Source organism: Maylandia zebra, linkage group LG22, assembly GCF_041146795.1.
Source record: "Maylandia zebra isolate NMK-2024a linkage group LG22, Mzebra_GT3a, whole genome shotgun sequence".
Classification (NCBI taxonomy): Eukaryota; Metazoa; Chordata; class Actinopteri; order Cichliformes; family Cichlidae; genus Maylandia; species Maylandia zebra.
The window spans coordinates 14784724-14807055 of NC_135187.1; the positions used below are offsets into that span (position 1 = coordinate 14784724).

Here is a 22332-nt window from a genome sequence, read left to right on the forward strand (position 1 = left end):
TAGATTTGAGGATCCCATGGCTATGCCGCTATTTCATTAAACATCTGAGCCCCTGGTGTGCTTAGAGCTACTTCAAGTTTTCATTGCCATTTTGATTTTCGGGCCTTGATCAGATTGTAGGCACTTAACAGAGACTCAGAGGTTTAAAAAGCCACCTCACACGAGCAAATGACCACCTCACAACAAATGATGGTGGAGTGGAACTACTTACTGGGACAAAACAAGCAAACACACACAAAAAACATAGCAAAATGGAGCCAACTAAAATAAAAGTAGACAGAGGGGGGAGAAGAGACCAAACACACCGATGCACTTCCACGGAGATATGCGTACTTGAAATAGACTCCGTTTCTATTTCACATACGCATTTTGCATTACCTTGTTGTCAGAGGTTGTTTCCATGTGTTGAAGCTTAGTGATCTGTTCATTAAGAAGTGCTATTTCATTGTCCTTCTCCTCCATCACCTTTAAAAGTCAGAGATTATAATGTGATGGCTATTAGGGGAAAAAAAAGTGTTTTTGGAGGATTGATGAAAATTTACTGACTAAGAAAAGAAGAATAAGTGAGTCCTGCACAGCAAAATAAGAGGTGATGGAAAAGCCTAAAAATGTGCAAAATTATATAAGCAACAGAGAGCAAGTATTTAAAAAGTTTATATAAAAGAAAAGTTTAGTGAGCAGAAATATTGGTTTTATTTAGAGATTTTGAATATTGTTCTATTAAAAGCATAAAAAGGATTTTTGGAACTATTAACAGCTGTGAGCTAAACGTTACATATAAGCTTATCTACTGATGCCACACACGTCACACTCGTCAGTGATAAACCTTTTATGATGTCACCAGTAAGCAGTGCTTCGTCTTAAAAGTTTGCATAAACTCAGATGTAAAAACATTGTTCGATGATGTATGGGGGCTGGGTGCCCGTTTACCTGGAGCATGCTCTCCCTTGTTTCCAGGTACTGCTGCTGGCTGCTTATCTCCTTCCTCTGGATCTCCAGCTGCATGTGAAGCTGCTGCACCTCCTCGCTCTTGTTCTCCAGCTCCTCTCTGAACTGCTCCAGCTGCTCCTCCAGATTGTGGATCTAAGGAGATAAATCATCTTCAGAGGAGAACACCAGGACACAGTGCAAGGTATGGATCTCACTGCTCAGGACTGAAAGACTGGTTCAGCTCATTGTTAGCTACTAAATGTTTATGCACAAGATGCACGTGAATCAATGAAAGTGATTGACAGATACGTAGCGCTAGACTCCACAGTATGACTGAAAATGGCAAATGTTTCTGTCCAGAATAGTTCTTCTGTCTAGTTTTTCCTTTTTGAACGTCACAACCAAATAACCCTGAACATAAATATATTGTGACATAGTAAAAATGAACACAGCACATTTGTGGGACTATCAGGACTAATAAATGAATTAAGTCTATTTTTAATGCAACTGACTCTAGGAAAGTGTTCCCCATCAAATATCTGATTTTATATACTGAAAACTGATAAAACCTTAAAAAAGGCGATTTCTCCACTACCTCCTTCTCTTTCCGCTCCAGAGCTTCTCTCTCCGTCTGTAGCTGAGCTTCCAGTGTGGGCTGTCTTGTCTCTGTGATGGATGCATGCTGCTTCTTTTGTTCAACCTGCGACAGAAAACGACACACATCAAAAAAACTGTTTAGCTCAGCAGTTTTTTTTGCAATGTGTGCAGAAGAAAATGAAGGGAAACCTCTTTAAATGAACTGTTGTAATGACTTATTGCATGCTGTCTGTACTGTTATCGTGTGTAACGCAACCTGCACTGCAATTTGTGAACTGAGCAGCCGCCATCCACGAACACTGGGGGGCAAACTTGACAGCTGCTAGTCGTATCTCAATGTAGGCGGCTGAAGTAGACCCACCCACACATTGTTCTCGCTCTCGGAGCGTCCCAGCCCTCCTCCCATTCCTCTTCTAGCTGTCACCTCATCTGCATGCTCTCTCTTCTCTCACACACACTCGCTCTGCCACGCTCCACAGCTATTGTTCTGACTGCTTTTTCCTCTGCTGCTGCCTCTGTTTTGAACCCTTCTTCTCCCTCTCCCTCCTAACCTTCTCCAGAGACTCAGCGCTGGCCAGCAGGGCCTGCTCCAGCTCACGGATGCGGCTCTCCAGCTTGTCAATCTCTTCGTCGCGCTCTCCCACCTCACGACGCAGCTGCTCCGAGCTGAGAAGCAGCTCACTGCACCAATCCGCCTTCTCCTTCAGCTGGGAGGTCAGCCGGTCCACCTGGTAGTGAGAAAAGAGAGAGAGAGGAGGAGGAGAAGGGGGGGGATCAGTTAGTGAGATTTGCTCTCAGAAGCCACTCGCTACAGCATAGCTGGTGCATGAACAGCTAGCTGGGAGGTCAGCTGATCCACCTGAGAAAGGAGGGGGCCGGGAGCGAGAAGAGGTGCAGGGACAGAGAGAGAGGGTAGATAGAGATTTTACTGAGGGAGGGTGGGGGGAACAAACCAAGAAGATAGCTGGCAGGTAAGAGATCCACCTGTGAGATGGGAGAACATCAGCAGATCAATGAAGAGGGGGAAGAGGCATCAACGGGAGGAACAGTCAGTTAGGATGAACTACGCACTGGGAAACCTACACATCTTCATTAGAAAGAGATAAACCTGAGAAGATTAATGCTCTCCCTTTCTAGCTGAATAAAGACAATAATCAGTCACTTCCATTACAGACTGAGCAACTTTCAAAAGGCATTTTTAAGCCTGTAACGACAAGCGTGTTGTATTTGATGAGTTTTGGAAACCTCTACAGAATCTGTGTGATTTAATCTATCTATATAATTTTAACCCTAACCTCTGTATACATTTCTGTTTAAGATAAACTAAACTGGAGTTTTCTGGCAATCATTTCATAGGTCAGGCCTTGCAGAATTAAGCACTGCATGCCACAAAAACAGATCCTAACCAAATCGAAGCAAAACTCAACAGATCAAGCACATCTTCTCATAGACTTCCCTTCATTAAATATTTATATGACTAGACCCTAGAATAGGCACATCACAAGGGCCAAGAATGAGCCTCACTGTCTCTTGTGGCTCATGAGTAGAAGAGGGAAAAACAAATCTGATTTCTGGGCAAATTTCTTGCTTTATATTCTTGGAACAACTTTGCAAGAGAGCAGCTGATAATTTTTTCCCTAAAATTATTCAACATGTAATTAAAGGTACTTTGTGAAGCTTGAAGATGATATTTAATAGCTCACCAGGTTGAGCAGGCCACCCATTATGGCGTAGGGCTACAGTAGAAGCCCAGGTTTGAGTTTTCTGTGCCTTTTCTCTGCTCTGATTTTAGATTAAATGATTGTCAATAAAGGCTACAACAGCAAAAAATATATTTTTAAAAGAAAACTTTTAAGAGGCAAATTTACTAAAGAGACATAGCCACAGCTATATCTCTGACTGTTTGCACTGAAAGCTACGTACATCTTTTTTATACAGTGTGCATGTGGGATATCAGATTGAGAGACAAGACAGTGGAGCAGTGAAAGGTTTCTGACACATACAGTAGAGGAAGCTCAAACTGGAAGAAAAGGGGGGGGGGGGGGGGGGGGATAAGACAGGCGATGAACTGCTACAGGGTTGGGCGAGGTTACTAAAATGCACTAACTGCTCTCTGGGATAACTTTGTTTTACATGTAGCTAAAAGCAATACCTTAACGGTTACTCCATCCACCTGCAATAGCCACGGGACAGAGGAGGCAGAAGCGTAAAGGGCCACAGGGTGGAGAGTTCAAGGGCAAAAGGAAGGCAGAGGAAGAGAAGCACTTAGTGATAAAAATGCTACAGCTGTCTATGAAGATAATGTAAGCAGGCCATGTTTGGGGTGAGGAGCAACCGAAACCTGAGCTACAGCTCTGATGTAAAGTTTACACACACTCCTCATGGATGAGTGATTGCACATGAGGCATCTTTAAGAGTTAAAAATAAAATAACAATTTTATACAAAAGTTTAAATTTAAAAAGAACAGAGAGAGACCAGCTGTTACATCCATAAGTGTATGTAAACTTTCAAATTCAAACTGTATATGCTGGGTAATGAGAAAGCAGCAGTCATTAATTAGGAAAACTGGTTACTCTGATCATAGCTGGTTATTCAGGTCAAAACATATGAAGTATGAGAAGCTTGCACGAGACACAAAAGAAGAAACCGACAGATCTGTCCCTAAATCCATTCTTCTACATTTTCTAATGGAAAGTTAGCTCAGTGTTATTTCTTTGAGTTTTTAGAAGAAACAAGTTCTTTCATAGGAAACAGGACTGTAAACTGTTACTGGCAAAGTAGTCTGAGGAGTGTGATAACTCAGTCGACTGGTTTGAGGCATTAATTACTGATTCTAATGTCTGCCCCGTCCTGACAACAGTGTTGATCCAAATGACATTTCTCCTTGCCAGCAGTGAGCTGGAGGTCAGATGATGGCTGGATATTAAAAAGTGTGGTGAGTTGCACGAAACAATCTGCTGAATCTATTTTCTGCTGACAAGGAGGCTGTTTAATGCTTTTTACTATTCAATACCTCCCATACTCAAGTAGATTTTATGACAAAAATTGATTAAACAACAAAGACACGGCCAAATGCACAAAGTTATGCAAAATACAACTTTAATCTGGGAAAATAATCTATAAAAGGAAACACCAAAAATTATGCTGTGCCAGACTTTCCATTGTGTGGACATAGTCTGAGTTGGTCTGTGTTCTGAAAATTTAATGACCATTTTTGGCAACTTGGGGGCAGTGGATCTGACTGTAAATCAGCGGTCCCCAACCCCAGGCCTCGGACTGGTACCGGTCTGTGAGTCGTTTGGTACCGGGCCGCGAGAGTTGAGGCTCAGGTGTGAAATGTATAGTTTTCAGGGTTTTTATCGGTTTTCAGCGTTATTTTGTTATCGTTAACTCGGTTTTCCTGGGTCTTTTCAAGTGAGTTATGAATAAATCGTATTTTTTTCGGTACTGGTACTAGTTTTATTTTGTTGTATTTATCCGCAACACCTTAAAGGCTGGTCCGTGAAAATATCGTCGGGTATAAACCGGTCCGTGGCGCAAAAAAGGTTGGGGACCGCTGCTGTAAATGAAACACCGACTTACTGCATATCCTTTAAAGGTTATATAGCACATATGTCAGCAAACAGTTGCTCACTGTTCTCAGGTTTGTTGCCAACTCTGCCTGATGTTTGGTGCTGGGCGAGCGGCGTCACAGCAGAGCGTTTTCCCTGGATATGGGCAACTTTTGAGTCTTAAAGTACGACTGATGGGAGCACTACCATGATACAATAAAGCTAAAAAAATAAAATAACCAGCAGAACCGAGGTGAGGGTTTATGACTGACCTTAACGCAACAGGTAGCTGTAAGGGTCACTGTTACTATAAGAAAGTAGATTAGCATAGACATTTGAATTTAGCCTTTAAGTTGCTGGAGCTAAGCAAATCACTCAGGTTCAGTGTCACACGATGTAAAGCCTCAGTCATGCAACCTAGAAATCGGTCAGTGATGGCCCCTGGCAACCATAGGTTGCTAGGGAAAAATGCAAAACTGGACCTTTTGACGTGTTGTTTTTTACTTCTACTTAGCAGGCGGACGATCAGCTGCACTTTTGAAGTTTCAGTATTTCTCCATGAGCAGTTAGCAAGTGTTGGCAGACACGTCAGCGCCTTCCATGCAGAATACAGACAAGCGCAGAACCCTGCTAGTGACAGCATCCTCTTTCAGACTCATTTTACCCCAGCAACCACTTGCTAACCAGTCTGGGAATAAACTAGTCACTAGTGGTTTCCAGCGGGTTGCCAACTGGTCTGCAGGCCTGTCTGAGAGAGGCCTAACTGACTCTACAGGTTAATGTTAAGCGTTTAAGCCAAAACCTCCAACAGCTTCAGTTTTACATCGTCATGACTGACTGACGGAAATGAAACCTACCGATTACGCATCTTACAAAACACAAAGTACTGCTGTAATTCATTTGTCTTTAGCGTCAGTTTCGAAGCCAGGCAGGTAATTCTATCAGCTCCATTGTTCTGCTCTTGGACTCCGTGCAACAACAGTGTTATGCTAGGAAAAAAACCACAGGTCTCTTTTGCAGCCTGGTCCTCTGGCAGAAAGCGCAGCTTTCTCCTGTTACCTCTTGGTTTCTTTGCTCAGAGCTGGCCTGAAGCTTCTGTGGGTTCTTCAGTTGTTGCTCCAGTTTCTGGATCTCCTGCTGGAAGAAATCCCTCTCATGTTCTCGGTCTACAGCTTGCTCCTAAATGCCAAAATACAGATGAAAGAAAGATCAACAAATAATGAAGACGGAGACCAATACTGATCAACACCACATTACACTGATACTTGTGAGTACAAGTATTTAATGTGTTATTTGCTTCCTCTATCGTTTCCACTTGTTAAAAATGTTTTAAAGATTTTATTGTCTCGTCAGTCCTGCATTACACAAGTGTGAGCTGAAGGAAGGTGCCAGCTGGTGGCCTAGTTTGATGAGTTTAACTCTGAATCACATACTGCTTGTTGTTAATAATCTTCTATCAGGAGTTTATCACATTTAAGTCCAACACGTTCTCGCTGTAGTTGGCAGCCCACAATTGCCACGGATTTTGCTAAATTTGTGTGCAAGGTAAGCACTGAAACACAGCACTGATGTGTCTTTGTTCACTTTCAGAAAGAATGTTTCATATTAATGTCTGAGTTTAGATATATGGCACCAACATCATGATTGTGTAGAAACAACATTGCAAATGACCAGTGACACTGTTGTGATGTCACAGCTTTGCAACGTACGGGGACGAGAGAAAAGATGCTTTTGTTTATATAAAACTCTCTTCTGGAACAAATAGTAAGCATTTCTTTATTAATTTATACAGTATAACAGCAATACTGTTGCTAGTTAAATTTAGGTTACTCGTGTTGGTTTGTTAGTGATAGTTTTTGAAAGTGTTAGCAAACTTCTTGGCTAATGCTAAATGAAGGCTATGTCTGTGAAGGTTCTCAGTCATCCAGGTCATCGTTCTTTCCAAGCTCCTTAGACACTGTCATTGGTCATTTGCAATGTTGATCCTGGACCAGCATTATTTTGACGATGTAGGAACAACAGCAACATGGAAAAACTTAATTCCAGTAAAAGATTTAAATGAGAATAAAATCACCAGAACATTTTTACAGAAAATAAAGAAGAAGAAAAAAACGCTACTGGTTGCCAAAAAACAGAAAATGATTTTTTTTTGCAAACACGTGATTATTAAATACCCAACGTCAGCAGCACAGAATAGAAAGAATTTGCATTCGGTCCACATTTCAATCCCAGCCAAGTGGCCCAATTGTTGTGATGGGAACACAACTCATTATCATCAGAGATGATAAGCGCTCAGCCAAAAATATCATGAGAACATTAAGGCTGGATTTTAAACCATCTAGTGTGGCGTGCAGCTGAAAAGTCATGCATTACTTTCACCAGGAAGCTTTAATCTTTACAGCTGCTTCCTGTGTTTCACCTGGAATTAAAAATGAGTCTCTATTCAGAAACATTTAAATGATTTGACGAACAGGTGTCTAAAATATGGGTTACTTTTGTAAAAATGTAAATTTTGACTATGAATGTGCTGCTAAATGTCAGCTGTCACCTATAGACAAGTGACAATTTATAGGAAAAATCCTGAATTCTTAAACTCCTATGCTGATGGGGAATCTGGGGGCATTTGATCCCCTGATGGGGATTTTATAGAGCTCTTTTGTCTGTTATGCCCCCAAAAGTAGTAAAATAACGCCATGGTAAATTTAAAATATTCAAAATGATTAATTTGTGTGAGTAAAAGTCCAGAAACAACATATATTTAGTTAAATGTTACATAACCAGAACATCTGTGATGTACTGCAGTAGATTATCTGGTTATGATACATCACAGGTTATTGTAATGTGTAGTCTGGTTGTCATTGTTTGGGTGCACTGCACAAACTAATGAGTTAAAATCCACTGAGAAGTCATGGCGCTCACAAACGGTCATAACCAGGACAATTTCATCCTGTTACACTAAAATCTGACCAGGAGGAGTGTTGATTCTTGTGAAAATGGAAAAGGTCCTGTAAAACTGCAAATAATACCTTGACACCACTTGGTTGTAGGCAACGTGTGTAAGTTTTACTAAATTCTGACCCCTACTCTAGAAAGAGAAGTGGTTCACACAGGCTCATAGGTTCACTTTTAAGAAGCTGGAAATTTTTTTGCTTTGTTTTGTTTTAGAAACAATGACATACACGATTAAACGATACACGAGGTTAGAGGTTTTTCTCATCGTCACTTACATCCAGAAACTTCCTGTTCTTCTCCAGCTGTTTCTCCAGGGCCTGGATCTGCTGTCGGAGGTCCCCGCTCTCTGTCGTTCGAGTGCTCTCCAGCTCCATCACCCTGTTGACCTGCTCCTCCAGCTCCACCTCCAGCAGCTTCACCTGTTTCAGGAGGTCAGAGTTCTCCTTCTCTGCCTGCCTCTGCACCTCCACCTTCTCTTTCATCAGCTTCTCCGTCTCCTCCAGCAGGTCTGCGACGAAGGAAGGACGGAAAGTTAGGATCTAATGATCGCTGGTTCAGGTTTGATTTTGGTGATGGAAGGAAGTTGAGATGAAGAGTCTGAAGTCTGAGAGCCTTGGGAGTGAATTAAATGCTGCTTGCTTTGTACCAAAATAATCTACTAACAATCTAATGAACAACCCAGTCTTAATTTTCTACACTGTGGTCACCTTTACAACTGAATTAAAGGCTAGAATCAGACTCTTCCAACATTTCAATCCACTTCCAAACATGTCACCAAACATGATCCCCCATCTTTGCCCTTCTGCTGCCACCAGTGAACAACCCACACCGGTTCACCCAGTACCAAAACCCAGAAGATTAGTGCAAAAGTAACAGGGTGAAAAAGTACAAATGACAGGTCTAACACATGGACAGTCCAGACAATGCAATATCCATGCCCAATAAGCATTTACAGGCAGGGGGAAAGTACTCCATGTAGAGTTATAAAGATGAATGGCGATTAGGAAACAATGCCTACATAAAAATGTCGTCCATTTCATCATGCTAACATGAGTGCCAACATTGACATTTAAAAATGACAAACCAGGACAAAAATCAATCAAAGTGAACAGCCGAAGCACGGGTTAGTGATTGGACTGAGTGAGTTTATGAGCCCATAGCAAGCAAGCTCCAAGCTGTGCTGGTGAGTTGCTGGATTGGAAGGTTAGAGATGTAAAACAGCGTGACTCAGCTAGACAAATAAGAGAACATATAGACACGACTGAGCCATGCTCAAAGTGGACACACCTGCTTCAGGTGCTGCAACCATTGCAGCTTCAACTAGGCCTACAGAAGAATGAGAAAGCACAGGAGTTTAACATGCTCTTGTTTTTGTAATGAACAGGAAAACTCTTGAGATAAAGAATGGAAATAGGTGGAGACAGGATGGCAGTGCTCGTCTGCCTGTGCCACAGTAGTAGGTTAGGGCTGTGGAAAGTGCGCTGTGAAAAGAAAGGTTCCTCAAAGAGCCCCTGTTTAATTTCTAAAATACAGAATACTTACGTTTTTTGTTTTTATGAAAGAATACACTCACGGCACACCTTTTTTTGACAATACAGTGCAAAAAATTAGCTAATACGGTTATCAACATTGACGTTTCTTCAGCAAATACCTGAAAATGTGTGATGTGAAACAGTAGCAAGAGTTTAAGAAATCCTCAGGAGCTTTAATCAAACATTCAACAAATAAACATTTTATTGACTTGTTGATCTTTGATCTCTGTTCCTGTCATTGTTTTCACTATCTAATTACAGCTCATTAAAAATTGATTTAATATAACCAAGTAACCTTTTGACCTCCAGACCAACTGGTGTTTAAAGTTCAGACCATGTTAACTTATTTCCAGCTGCTTTGGGTCATTTTAAAAACACACTTCCTTTATCATCATTAAGGGAACGCCGGGATACGTACGAAGCTCACGGGGCCCGGCGTCCTCCTTCATTGCGTCTTGTTGCCGTGACAGCAGCTCGCGCTCTTCCTGCATCTGAAACTTCTCCTGCTCCAACTCATGAAGTCGAGTACTAGTGACCTACAAGAAAACACAAAAAATGTGGGGCTGTTTTTTACGTTTGATATTCTACATTTGCCTCATTCATCATAACTTTTGGAGTTCAATGGACAACGATTCATTTCAAGGATGTAAATTTACAATTTTATTTTAAAATAACCATTATTGTATTTGTCTAAAAATACTGGGTGATGCAGATGCTGTAATCTGTCTTTGTATCAGTCTTTGTTTTTTAATTAAATTGGAGCACATATTAGTCACTATAGCAGTAACAAGTAATCTTCCTGGGTCAACACAAACACAATCAGAAGCAGCATAAACACAGGGGTGATAAAAAAGTTCTTTCACACATCAGCAATAAAGGGATAAAATAAATAACAGACTTGGCAAACAAGGTACACACATTGAAATCAAAATTGACCATTATTACTAGTGTACAGTGAGTGAAGTATTATTCAAGTCTGCACCACAACTATCATCAGTCTTCACAGACATGCTGAGTAACCCCAAGATGATCTGTTTCAGCTGCACTCATGTTTCCATCAACACAGGGTTGTACTACGAGAGCGGGATTAATGTGTCGAGCTTAAAGTCGGAGTTTTCACTTACACAAAAGGAAATGACACAGTTATATATCTTTTTTAGCTAGTTACATCACGATTATGAGTTTCAGTTTAAAATCAAGTGCCTCATTTTCACTAACATCACCAAGCTCAGCTTCAAAGTTACAGCAGAACAAACTGCAAGTGGCACTGTTACTATGATTTGCTAATAAGTCACTGTTACACTGCAACAATTGCAGCTGCTAAAAACACAAAGAATACCTAACAATCAATAATTAATCTCACTTTAATCTGCTGACAAACTAAAGACATTTTCACATCTCTTTCATTAGACTACAGGACAGCAGCCTTTAATACTTAAATGTGAAAAGTTTAAAGCTTCAGAGCTTGAATTGAAATGTTTATTTCACCGCTCTGTGCACTAAATCCCAAGATTAACGATTTTCTGCAGCATTCATTTCATGTTTTATTTGCAACAGTGTTGCATTTTACAGATTTTTTTTATCATCATTTTAATCAGATAATGTCTGTGACTCGACTAGGTGGCACTCATAGGATCAATTTGTGCAGAAGAATCATGTGACACACAAAACGCCTCTTTTTATGAGAGTATAGACAAAGCATGATGCAGAAATCCCCGCTTAACAGAGAAAGTTGATAACCACCGTCGTGACCGAGTTTTAGGTTTTGTAAAACCAGCTAATTCCAGGAAAGCCTGACTTTGTTGGGAGTGTGGTGGACGCAGCATGAACTACAGTACATGTCACTCATTAATGCATTTCATTTTGTGGCTCCATGGCACTAACAAACACAAACAAGCTAACTTAACACACAAAGAGGATCAGTTTTTACAGTTAGTTTATCATCGCTCTCAAGTTTCAGGGGCTGAAACCTGAACATAAAACATGAATATGCCACTAGTGCAGACCAGTACTATTAAATGACTTGGCCACAATTGAACTGAATTCAAACTTCTGCGTCACGTGTCACTGTGCTTACATCTGAGCCACTAATGTGCCAGAGGCAGAATTACACAATCATGGTGTCAAGTACTTAGTAATTGGATTAATATTTTTCCTCCTTACCTGCAGCTCTTGCTCGAGACTCAGTTGGAGCTCTTCCTTGTGACGCAACTGCTCCTCCAGCGCTGCCCGTTCACCCGTGTATCCATCAATCAGACCTGACAGTGGACAATGTGAGCAAAAACTGTTATAAAGGTTGCAGAAAGAGCTATTTATGCATATTCACAGCTTTTTGCTCTCTGATGAATTGACGGATCTACTCTAAAGGAGTTTCTTTGGGTTTTAATACTGGCACCAATTCAGATGAATGAGCATTAAGAAGAAGGATGCAATAAAATTACAGGTTACCAACAACACACGCACGCACGCACACCGACACACAAAACACATTGTATGTGCATATGTGCACGCTGAGGCACAAAAACACGAGTGAGAATGTCTGACCCATTTTGCTCGACATGAATATGTGACCGAGCTGTAAAACACAATGAAATGCTCTAAATGATCTACAGGTCACTAAGCATTATGCACCAGGAAATCAATTCAACTTCATAGACGCAAAAAAGGAGGCATTCACACACTCAAAACTGATAAGGAAATGTTTATTTTGTCCTGCTAGAGCTTCCGCGAGTCTATTTTCTGACTTGATGACAGCACTGAGAGACAGTAGGCGAGTGTCACCTGTGCTGTCAGGTGATTTTATCTCAAACATATCAAATTGAACTTAAGGTGTGTGTAAAGTTTGCCTAAGGAGGGATCTCTCCATGATCAGCAATCAAACTCACATGATTACTTGCTTTAAAATAACAAAAAACATCATTAACCAGATAAACGTAAGTGTCTTGGGAACCTGCAACCACATTTAAGGTGGCAAAGAATTACTGCACCACATCATCGTGATCTTACAGCTAATCTGACAAAGCATTTTCCCCCTGATTCAAACATAACAAAAGCAGGACCTGTTTGTGTTTTCATTGACATCTAATATGTTCCATCAAGTCAAGCACCTTTTGTCAATGCTGAACCTGTCTCTTGGGTTGATTCAAAACCAGTTTGAAAAGGCCACGCCCTGAGGTTTTAGCTTCATGGTTTATCCACACAATGGGGATCAGATTTTTCTTCTCTTTCACTTAACTGGTATGTGAACAAGAAGATGTCCAAAAAACACACGCTTAGCAAATTTCAAACACTCCCTTACAGAAGAAGCACCTGACACGACCAGAAAGGAACAGCTGCTCTTGTTTACATGATTGACTGAAAATTACCTCCCAGCTGTTTTGATGAATGAGACTTTTATGTGTGTATAAAGTGAGGATTAGTTGATTTTCTTTGAAGTTACTGCTGCTAAAAAAAAAGTTCTAAATGAGTTTTTCCACATCTAAATCAGGGGTCAAAGGACAGAAGGTGTCATGTGATGTACAGTTGCAAATTTATCATCACTGTTGCAGCCCTACCTATAAAAGTATGAAGTTATTTTATGACATCAAATATTTGCATCTCATCTAGGATTACTGAAAACAAACACTGCAACAGGATCTTCAAAAAAAAAAAAAAAAAAAAAAAGTGAGATTAAAAATGCGATAAACTCACCGCTGCTCACAGCGTCCACACAGCTAATCAGAAGGGAATAATTGTTGTACTCTACTGCTACCAAACTGGGCTTTAAACGACAGTGTAGTGGATGTAGTGGGTCCCGTGAGTTTCTGGTGTGAGCATGCATATGGGTGCAACAGCTGACCCTCATAGGGCAGCTGTCTCTGACATGGACAGCCAGGCCCATCGCAGCATTCTAACTACTCTACTGGACTTTAATAGCTTAAATATTTAAATTTGTTCTCTCGTGATTACTCTCACCACCATTCACAGTCCTTCATAATGTTGTTGTCACACATATGCAATCAAATGTTCAAACACAAACCCAAAGACAGGCTCAGAAACAATAATTACCATTTGCTGAGTTCTCACCACAGATGGCCTCTCAAACAGCTGATCCCATCACTCCCCGTGACAGCCTCCAACCCCATGCACACATGCGTTTCCACTTAATGCAGCTCTCCCCATTTTCTCTAATCATTTGTCAGACTCACTTTATCACATCATCGATCAGAGTCTAAGAGGCTACTGTAAAGGAAGTGTCCCTTACAAGGCCCACAAAGAACGAACGCTTCCCTGGCTGACATTAAAATTGATCAGCACTTAAATTAAAATGAAGCTATAGCTCAGTTCCTTCAGTCACTTTGTAAGAATCAACATAAATTAGAAGATTTTTCCTAAATAAAAGTAAAACCTCACCCTCCGCTCGGTGAAGTTCCAGAGCCAGCTGCTCCCGTGCCCGAGCCTCCTCCATCACCCTCTCCTGCAGCTCCTCCTGCTTCTGGAGGAGCTCGTTCATCTCCTTGTTGTGGCGGAAGGACTCCCGCATCAGCTCAGTCTGGGTCATCCGGGCATGTTCGACCTGAGAGGAGAAGTGGAAAGAGATGATCTTTAACAAGAATGAAGGCGTCTTTACAGTAACGAATCATTACTGTGAAAATGCACTATTTCATTAAAGCCCACTAATTTTACATACAACTTTAAATTTTCTACAGCAGTGAATAGAAGATGATGACCAGGACATCTCTCATTGAAATGAAAAAGTTAAATTCTGGTTTGGACAGCTTGATGATTATTTTTATTGTGATATTATAATTGTACCCCACGTATAAAAGCATTTTAAGCCTCTTACTGCTGATGTGTGTGTCATTTTACACAGGTGTCAAATTGTGATAAACCACCTATATGCACATATTGATTAGAACTGACGTGCAGAGGAGGGATAATGGACACACTGGACATATCATGTTGAACATGCAGGAGGAAAATATGAAGATCACAGAGAAGATCCATGCATGGAGTGAAGGAGGACATGCAGAGGGTTGGTGTGACAGAGGAGGATGCTAAGGGTAGGATGAGACGGAGGCAGGTGATCCTCTAAAGCAGGGGTGTGAAACATAAGGCTCGGGGGGCCAGAATCAGCCCAGCAAACTTCAATCCACCCCCAATAAACAACTTTGGAGAAGGTAAAAGAAGGCATAAATTTTGGACTTTTAACTATATTTTCAAAAGTTTTACAGCTTTATGTTTACAGATAAAAGATTTCCCACATGGGCATTAATTAGACACCAAAATAATTAGGCAATAATTCATCTTCTTTTTTTTCTTTTTTTTAATAATGGGAGGATGGGCTACACTGTATCCATTACACACTATTCATTGTACACATGGATACACTTTCTGTCATTTTACATATTTATTTCTTACAATTTAAGATGTTTTTCATTTCATTACAACATCATTTCTTTACAATTATACTTCTTTTTCTTATATTAAGGTATTTTGAGGATTAAATGTGTAGTGAAATTTCTTTACACTGACAGAAAGGGGATCCCAAAAGGTTGATTTTGTTCATCTGGACGTAGCATTTTCAATGGGAGAAACGTTTCGTCACTCATCCAAGAGACTTCTTGAGTCTCAGCTGCCTGCAGGTTTCCCCAACCTTTCTGAGACAGAAAGGGTAGTTTCACCTATGTGGCCCAATTACAAGGGGCTGTAAATTGCTCACAAAGTAAAATTAATTTGACATTCCTGCCCTAATTGGAGCAGCTGAAAGAAGAAGAAGATCCAGATATCGATTTGAAGTGTATCCATCAGTCTATTTAAGAATAAGATTGTCAACTTGTCCAACTTAATTTCACCACAGGGGTCCTGAAAGCTGTCCCAGCTGTTACTGACCTCAGAAACACCTGAAGCCAATTTAGAACAACCACACAACAGTGCTAACCACCATACCACTACACTGCCCATCTTTCAAAGGATTTACAGCAGAAACAAAAACTGGCAAATCAAATTAAGTATGTTCAAATTAAAAAAGTGTTGTGTAAGTATAACAACCATTACAAATGCTTTGACAACAGCGTTCAGCAGTGTCTGTGTGCAATGTTGTTATGATAAACTTCAACAGGTGTGTTGGCATTGCGTAAAGGGCCAGCTAAAGCGAGTAATAAACTGTGGTTGTGTGCAGGATGTGATACAATAATTATATCATCCTTGTGCAAAGACCTGCTGGTCATGTGACAGAAGGCATATTTTTCTTGTGGACAGCTATGAAATCATTAAAACGCAATAAACCAGGAGCACACTACCTCATTCCACACTACATTTTCCATAGATTTCCATATCTCCCTGAGCAAAGGTCTGATTGTAAAATTATGGGAAGTGGTAACATGATCCTACCACAGAGAAGTTATAATCGTTTCCCAAGTGTGCCTACGTGGAACGGTTCAACTCACACCTGAATATGTAGATCTGAACTACTGAGCTGTAAAGAGCAGCACAAACAACCTCCACAAGTATAATTTACACACAGTCCATCTGTGGGTTACCAGGTGTAAACTTACTGTATAAGGGGGAGTGGGCAGGGAGATTTTGGAGACGACTTTAAGAAGGTGGCCGCTAGTCCTGTGATTGACATGTGAAATCTGTGTCTGCACCACCACAGCGTTTTTCTCGTTCAGCGTGCTGCAAAATGGGAACGGTCGAGGAAGGGGTATGCGAGATTCCACCTCGTACACATCCTTGTCCTCCCCTTCGAGCCACGTGCTGCTCTGCATACTCGAGTTCCAGTAAGAGCGATATGAATCCATGGTAGACGACGTACGGATGATGGGAGAACCTCACTTTGAATCTTATCTGAAGTCATCAAAAAGGATTTCCAGGTGCTGTTATCCGTCAGGCTGAGCTAGGCAAACTGAGAATGACAATGAAGTCCAGCGGGGGATGAAGGCGTGAATAGTGTTGTGGATAGCTCCAAGCAACAGTTTCTATGTGTTTGGTACGCTCAGCAGAAGAGTAAACAATCTTTGGAGGTGACATTCACGTCAGCTCAATCACATACTTTCTGGTTGAGGTAGAAAGAAATCCAGGTAAATGCTGAGAGAGAAAATCATCCGGTGAGGGTGAGGATTTTATGATCCTACTAGAAAGTGTCATCCTCGGCAGCAGGTGGAAGTCATTTCTGGGTCCAGCAGGTTAAAGAGCATTCCTGACCGTGACTGCAGGAGGTATGTAAACACAAAGACAAGCATTTCTTTGCTCTATGCCTTCTTTAAAGCTCCCCAGCCTTCTCTCTGCTCTTCTTTTTCTTCGAAGTGAAACCATATCATACCGCTCAGTGAAGCTCACACCCCCACATCTGCTCCCGCCTGCTCTCCTCTCCCTCCACTCGCTTTCTCTCTCTGGAGATTCATTAACAATACTATGCCGCTGTAGCAACCCAAACCTGCCGGGAAGCCTCCCACTGGCCCCCTTTTTAATTGTTTAGTCCGAGCAGCAGTCGGCCAAGGGTGAAATGACAGCGCTCAGATCTGTAGTCACTCACTCTTTCCTTCTTACTTCCTTCTAGGGTTGCTGTCATTCCCGCTCCACGCATGCTCCCGTGCTCTTACCATAATATCCCTCACTACTCTCCTGTCAGGCGAGGTTTAATTACTACCAGCGAGAGATACTCTCACACTGCTAAACTTCCTTTACCCATCTCTACGCTTCTGCCACAGGGGGGAAAAAAAGAAAAAAAGATTCAAATCCAAACCATCCAAAAGCATTTTCAACAGACGAGGGCACTTTTTCCACTTCCTACATTCATTACAGAGAGCAGGATACTGCTGGGGGAAAAAAAGTGGGAGGGAAGCAGGTGTGGCTTCAATCCTTAGAGCCAGAGGGCTAGGTAGACTTGCAAATAGATCTCTCACACACACACACTCCCTATACACAGAAATAACCACAGACAAAACACACTCCCTTCAGAAAGCTGTCAAACCAGATTCCTTTTCCTGTGCACAGCAGAAAAAAAAAAAAAGCAATTAAGGCTTTTTGACACGCTGCCTCTTGGTCAAACCTAAAGTAAAGTCTCCATTTGTAGAGTCAACTTTTGAATTTGCTGCACACGAGCAATTTCCACATCTCGCCCACGTATAATGGGAGTGGGCAATAACCACGCAAACACCTTCCCCAGGCAAATAATTTACAGCAGTTGTTCAACAGACAGTTAACATTCCTGATCGGGCTTGTTACATCAATCCAAGACATGATCACTTAGCACCAGCCAGAGACAAGACAAATGAACACAGGATCAATAGCAGCAGGAAAATCACTGAGACGCCATTAGAGGCTTTGTTGATTACAAGTTTATGGGAGCGATTAATTGCATGTACTTGGAGAAGTACACACAAATTAAAAAGCAGCTTGTAGAAACTTCAGTATTTCTTTACCGGAGAACAAATAAGGATCATTTTCACCTTGTAGCAGTTTCTTAACTACCTTTATAAAATTATTTGGTCTATATGATGCCAGAGAATGGTTAAAAGTAACTATTTAAAATTACTAGAGCACATGTTTCTCTGTTAGAAGAGTTCTGGTATTGCTGCTTAAAATTATTTGGTAACCCAAATTATTACTCTTAACAAAATTTGGAGAATATACCCTTTGAAAAAACAAACAAACACGCCAAAACCCCTAACAACCAGTGATTCCATAAATAACAGTGTGGTGTAAATGGATGCTAAAACAACAGCCTGAAATTTCTTTAAAGCTATTTTTAGATTGCCACGATAAAGCTCACTCGAGCATGAATAACACATGAATTTCAGCCGCTGGGGTGATACACTGTGCATTCAGTTACTGTAACACGCTCACTGGCCTAGTTAGACTGGCCTCGTCTCTGCGCGTTGTCACAGGATATGCTCTACGTGGATGGCCTAAGGGGAGGGGGATGGAGTTGTTCTGGTGGAACTGGACTACGATAGGCTGGGAGGCCGGACAAAAGCTCTGTGTAAATACTCCTCGTATCTACAGGCAACCGCTGGGAATGAGGCTGCTCTTTTGTGTGCACGAGTTTCTAGACAGGACAACTTTGTTGCCAGTCACATTCTGCCACCTCATCCCTATTATGTCTCCATGAACAGGAGTAGAACGAGAGAAGGGGAGCGGGGTGACGGAGTTGAGTGTGTGCATTTAAATACTTTGACAAAGCCTACATGTGTCACTGGAGCTTTCTGTTTATTGGTAACTTTTAGGGACATAAACACAGGGTGATTCATGAGGGATTGTTCTGAAACCTGAACCCACAGAGAACCAGTTTCACTGGACAGAGGACAATAAGCTAGGGCAAGGTGTCAAAATGAGTCAGAGCAAGAAAAATGTCAAATATTAAAGCTTGTGGTCTCTTGCTAAACTTTAATTTATTATCACTTAATGAAGGCTTAATTAGGAGAATGATACCTCTGGTTCCCTGGAAATGGTTTTTATGAGTTGGTTTGCTAATTAATGAAATGTACTGAGTTAATCGGTTAGTTAAAGAGGTACTTTTGGGGGATTTTTGATCTTTGGAGCAAACCACATGAGCCGTTTCCCCTTGTTTCTAGCCTGTATGGTAAGCTAACTTCCTGCCAGCTCTTCCCTCATATTTAGGGAGCAGTACTCGTCTTCTTTTGCAAGTCTCAGGATGCAGAGAGTACCAGTAAATATTAAAAAGATCAAGCATTGTTTGGGCTTTTTTATTATTATTATGCATGCTTAAATAATTTTTTTTATTATAATTGGGTTAAAAATAACTAAATCTGCCCATTAAGATAAGACTCACAGGTGAGCTACCCAATAAAAAAGTTAATAAATGAATGGAAGGGGACAACTCAAATCATTAACAACCAACAATGCTTGGGGTATACCTGGTTAGTGGTATCAGTGATGGCCATCAACATTTTCTCCAGAGCTGTCTGCAGTCGGCTGCTGATTCCCATTAAATATTCCTCGTTCTCGAGCTGAGGCCCTGGCCCGAGCAGCAGACTGTCCATCATCTGCTGGGACACTTCCAGACCCTCAGGAGTCTTCATCTCTCTGGACCACATGCTCACATTGTCTGCACCAGTCTCACCGCCCTGTAAACGTCCTGAAGTATAACCTGGAATTTAACCAGAGCAACAGAAGGCAGAAATGCATCATGTTTGTTTCAACGTGTGCATATTTTAAGTTAAATCTAATAGTCTGTATCTAAAAGTTCAGTTAGGGCCTGAGTGGTGCCTAATTTGAGATTAACCAAAGTACTGCGGGGAAGCAACATGGACTCACAGATGCTAAGTAAGGACGCAGCAGTTTAAAGCTTCATGTTTGGTAAGCATTAAAAATGCTAGTCATATGCCAAAGAGTGCTAAATATATAACCAAAATAAGGGTGAGCGTGCACACATCATCCAGTTCAAACCGGGTCCAGCACACTCGCATAACTGCCCGTAACACAGCTGACAGATTATGTAACTCACATTATGTTATTAAGCTCATAATCACACAGTATCATGACAGCAGAAGAAGAAGGCAGCGCGACATAAAGATGCAGCACAACAGGACAAAGCAGCTTCTGAAGGACACGAGCCGGTTTTATTATGACACTGGTTTCTCTAATTGTAACCACAAAAAAAATGTGTGGAACCCAACTGGCTCTGTTCTTAAATGAAAGACTTCTTATGCAACCTGGGAACAAAACTTGGAAGAGTTCACACTGTGGGGGGTAATGCAAAACAAACTAACAGAAAAGTTAATGAATTGATGTGGCACAAAAACACTTAACGCGCTGTAGTTGCTGTGCAACACGGGCACACTTATGTGTGGTGTTTTGTGACTTTTACAGGCATTTGTTGCTCAACTGTGTTTTAAATATGTTTTCATTAAAAAGGGGAAATGAGATAAAGTGCTGTCACGGTTGCATATATAAACGTCACACAGGTCGGAGATTCACCAGCTCCAACTGTTTTGCATGAAAGTATGTGATAAGACCAACCCCGATCTACCGTGCATACACGACTGGCTGGACTTTATGACCGATATCAGTCATGGGACAACAAGCTTTTGAGAAAACTTGTGCAATAAAAAAAAAAAAGACTTAAGTGTTACGTTGAATGCCTCCCAGATAAGCACAACCATACTTTTTAAAAATACTATTTGGCTTTTTATTCCACTTTGACCTGCAATCAGCAAAAGTCTGTTATAATAGGAATTTGTACAAAAGTGCCAAGAATGTGTTGTAATCCTCAGTGTCCTCTTTAGAGGTAATATTTCCCCCCCAAAAATAAAGTAAGAAGAATAAGGATTATACTCGCTTGTGGTCTCCACAGACGAGTATTATTATAATGTTCTTATTATAATATTTCTCAGTCTGTTTGGAGAGTGCAGGCATACGGGCGGACATGTTTAGTGTCTGTGCAGTGACAACCTGAAATGCATGCATGATAAAGTCTAACATTGGACTTACGCCAGGTTAGCCAAACAATCGTCTAACCTCTGATGTCCTATTGATGACCTGCAGGTCACTGATTACTATGAGCAGCTATGTTTTTTAGGAAGTATCAAAATAACAAATGAATCCAGGATCTAAAGTTAACAAGAGACTGTGTTGTGCTTAGCCTCCATGGAGACATAACCCTCACCTTTAATCATCCATTTAGGTCAATCTAATACTTTTCTAACACCTCAATTATACGACCATCAGCACTGTTATCTGCATCTGATCGCATTAAATGTTCGCTTGCCAACTTTTTCCACAGAAGGCAACATCTCCTTGTTCAGGCACATGGTACTGCATTTCCTATTAATCACAGAAGCAATTAAATTGCAGCTACAGATGCTAAAATAACTGGATGTAGTGTTATTGCTTTATTTTGTGTTTTGAGCGAGACTAATCAAATTTGAAATTCAAGTCTAGAGTTTTAAAGAAATCTCAAGAAATTAATCAGTGTCGTTTTTGATGATGACTTTCGTACTACAAGGTCAGCTACTATCAGCAGTATTTTTAGTCCAAACACATAATCATATTTTGAAGTTTTGCAGTCTGCTCTTTCACTTGTTTGTTTGGCTAATAACTGGATTCAGTATTGAATTACTGCTGAATCTTGATGTTGCTCACCTGTGTTATAAAGTCGGAGTGGCTCTGTATTGGCTGACTGTGTGGTGGAGTGGGGAAGTTGTGCTGCACCGGAAGCATCACGCAGACTCTGCATGTGGAGGCCCATCGTTTCCTCTGCTGCTGCTGTGGTCTTCAAGACTTCAACTAGCACCTGACTGAGCTTCATGTTGGCTTTACGCAACAAGTTTCTAAAAATCATCAGAAGATGAAGAGTTAGTACTAAACTCATAAAAAAAAAAAAACTGAAGAGGAGTTCACATGTGAACAACTGGATAGATAAATATGTGTGCGGCACTCAGTCAACAGGCTATCATAAAAACAAACTGAGCATCTGTCCACACAACAGTGATGTGTTGATACTGAGAAAGCATGAATGCAGAGGTACCTCTCAGCCTCTTTATCAGAAGAATCTTCGTCGTCCTGTGAAGACCGTTTGCGTTCATCAGCCTTCGCTGTTCCCGACCCGCCTGGATCATCATCGTCCTCTGCTTCTCCATCACCGCCATCTTCCTTCTTTAAGGGTTGGACGGGCAGCAGAGAAAACACAGACAGCAGCCCCGTCATTGCAAAGTTTCGGCCGCGTAAACACTCCTGAAAACTCTCGACAGCAGCGGAGAGCGTGCTGAGCGTGCGCGACCATTAGTAAAAGTGAATTCAAATCAGGCCCAGCAAGGCGCACATA

The 22332-nt window shown here is 41.2% G+C and overlaps 1 protein-coding gene across 6 annotated transcripts in view; it reads right to left on the minus strand.

Annotated features, from left to right (window-relative positions):
* akap9 (A kinase (PRKA) anchor protein 9) overlaps positions 1-22332 on the minus strand; it is a 65584-nt gene that overhangs the window by 10941 nt on the left and 32311 nt on the right. For 2 of the 6 annotated variants that reach the window (XM_076879066.1, XM_076879063.1), the window contains 14 exons: positions 22036-22163; positions 21651-21838; positions 19424-19656; positions 13956-14118; positions 11727-11821; positions 9982-10099; positions 9319-9357; positions 8307-8539; positions 6139-6258; positions 3680-3700; positions 2079-2255; positions 1526-1630; positions 931-1083; positions 379-465 (listed from right to left, as the gene is read on the minus strand). In XM_076879066.1, coding sequence (XP_076735181.1) covers positions 379-465; positions 931-1083; positions 1526-1630; positions 2079-2255; positions 3680-3700; positions 6139-6258; positions 8307-8539; positions 9319-9357; positions 9982-10099; positions 11727-11821; positions 13956-14118; positions 19424-19656; positions 21651-21838; positions 22036-22163 — 1860 coding nt within the window. The remainder of the gene's footprint in view (positions 1-378; positions 466-930; positions 1084-1525; positions 1631-2078; positions 2256-3679; positions 3701-6138; positions 6259-8306; positions 8540-9318; positions 9358-9981; positions 10100-11726; positions 11822-13955; positions 14119-19423; positions 19657-21650; positions 21839-22035; positions 22164-22332) is intronic. The other 4 variants (XM_076879064.1, XM_024798346.2, XM_076879067.1 and 1 more) reach the window with 4 other exon arrangements.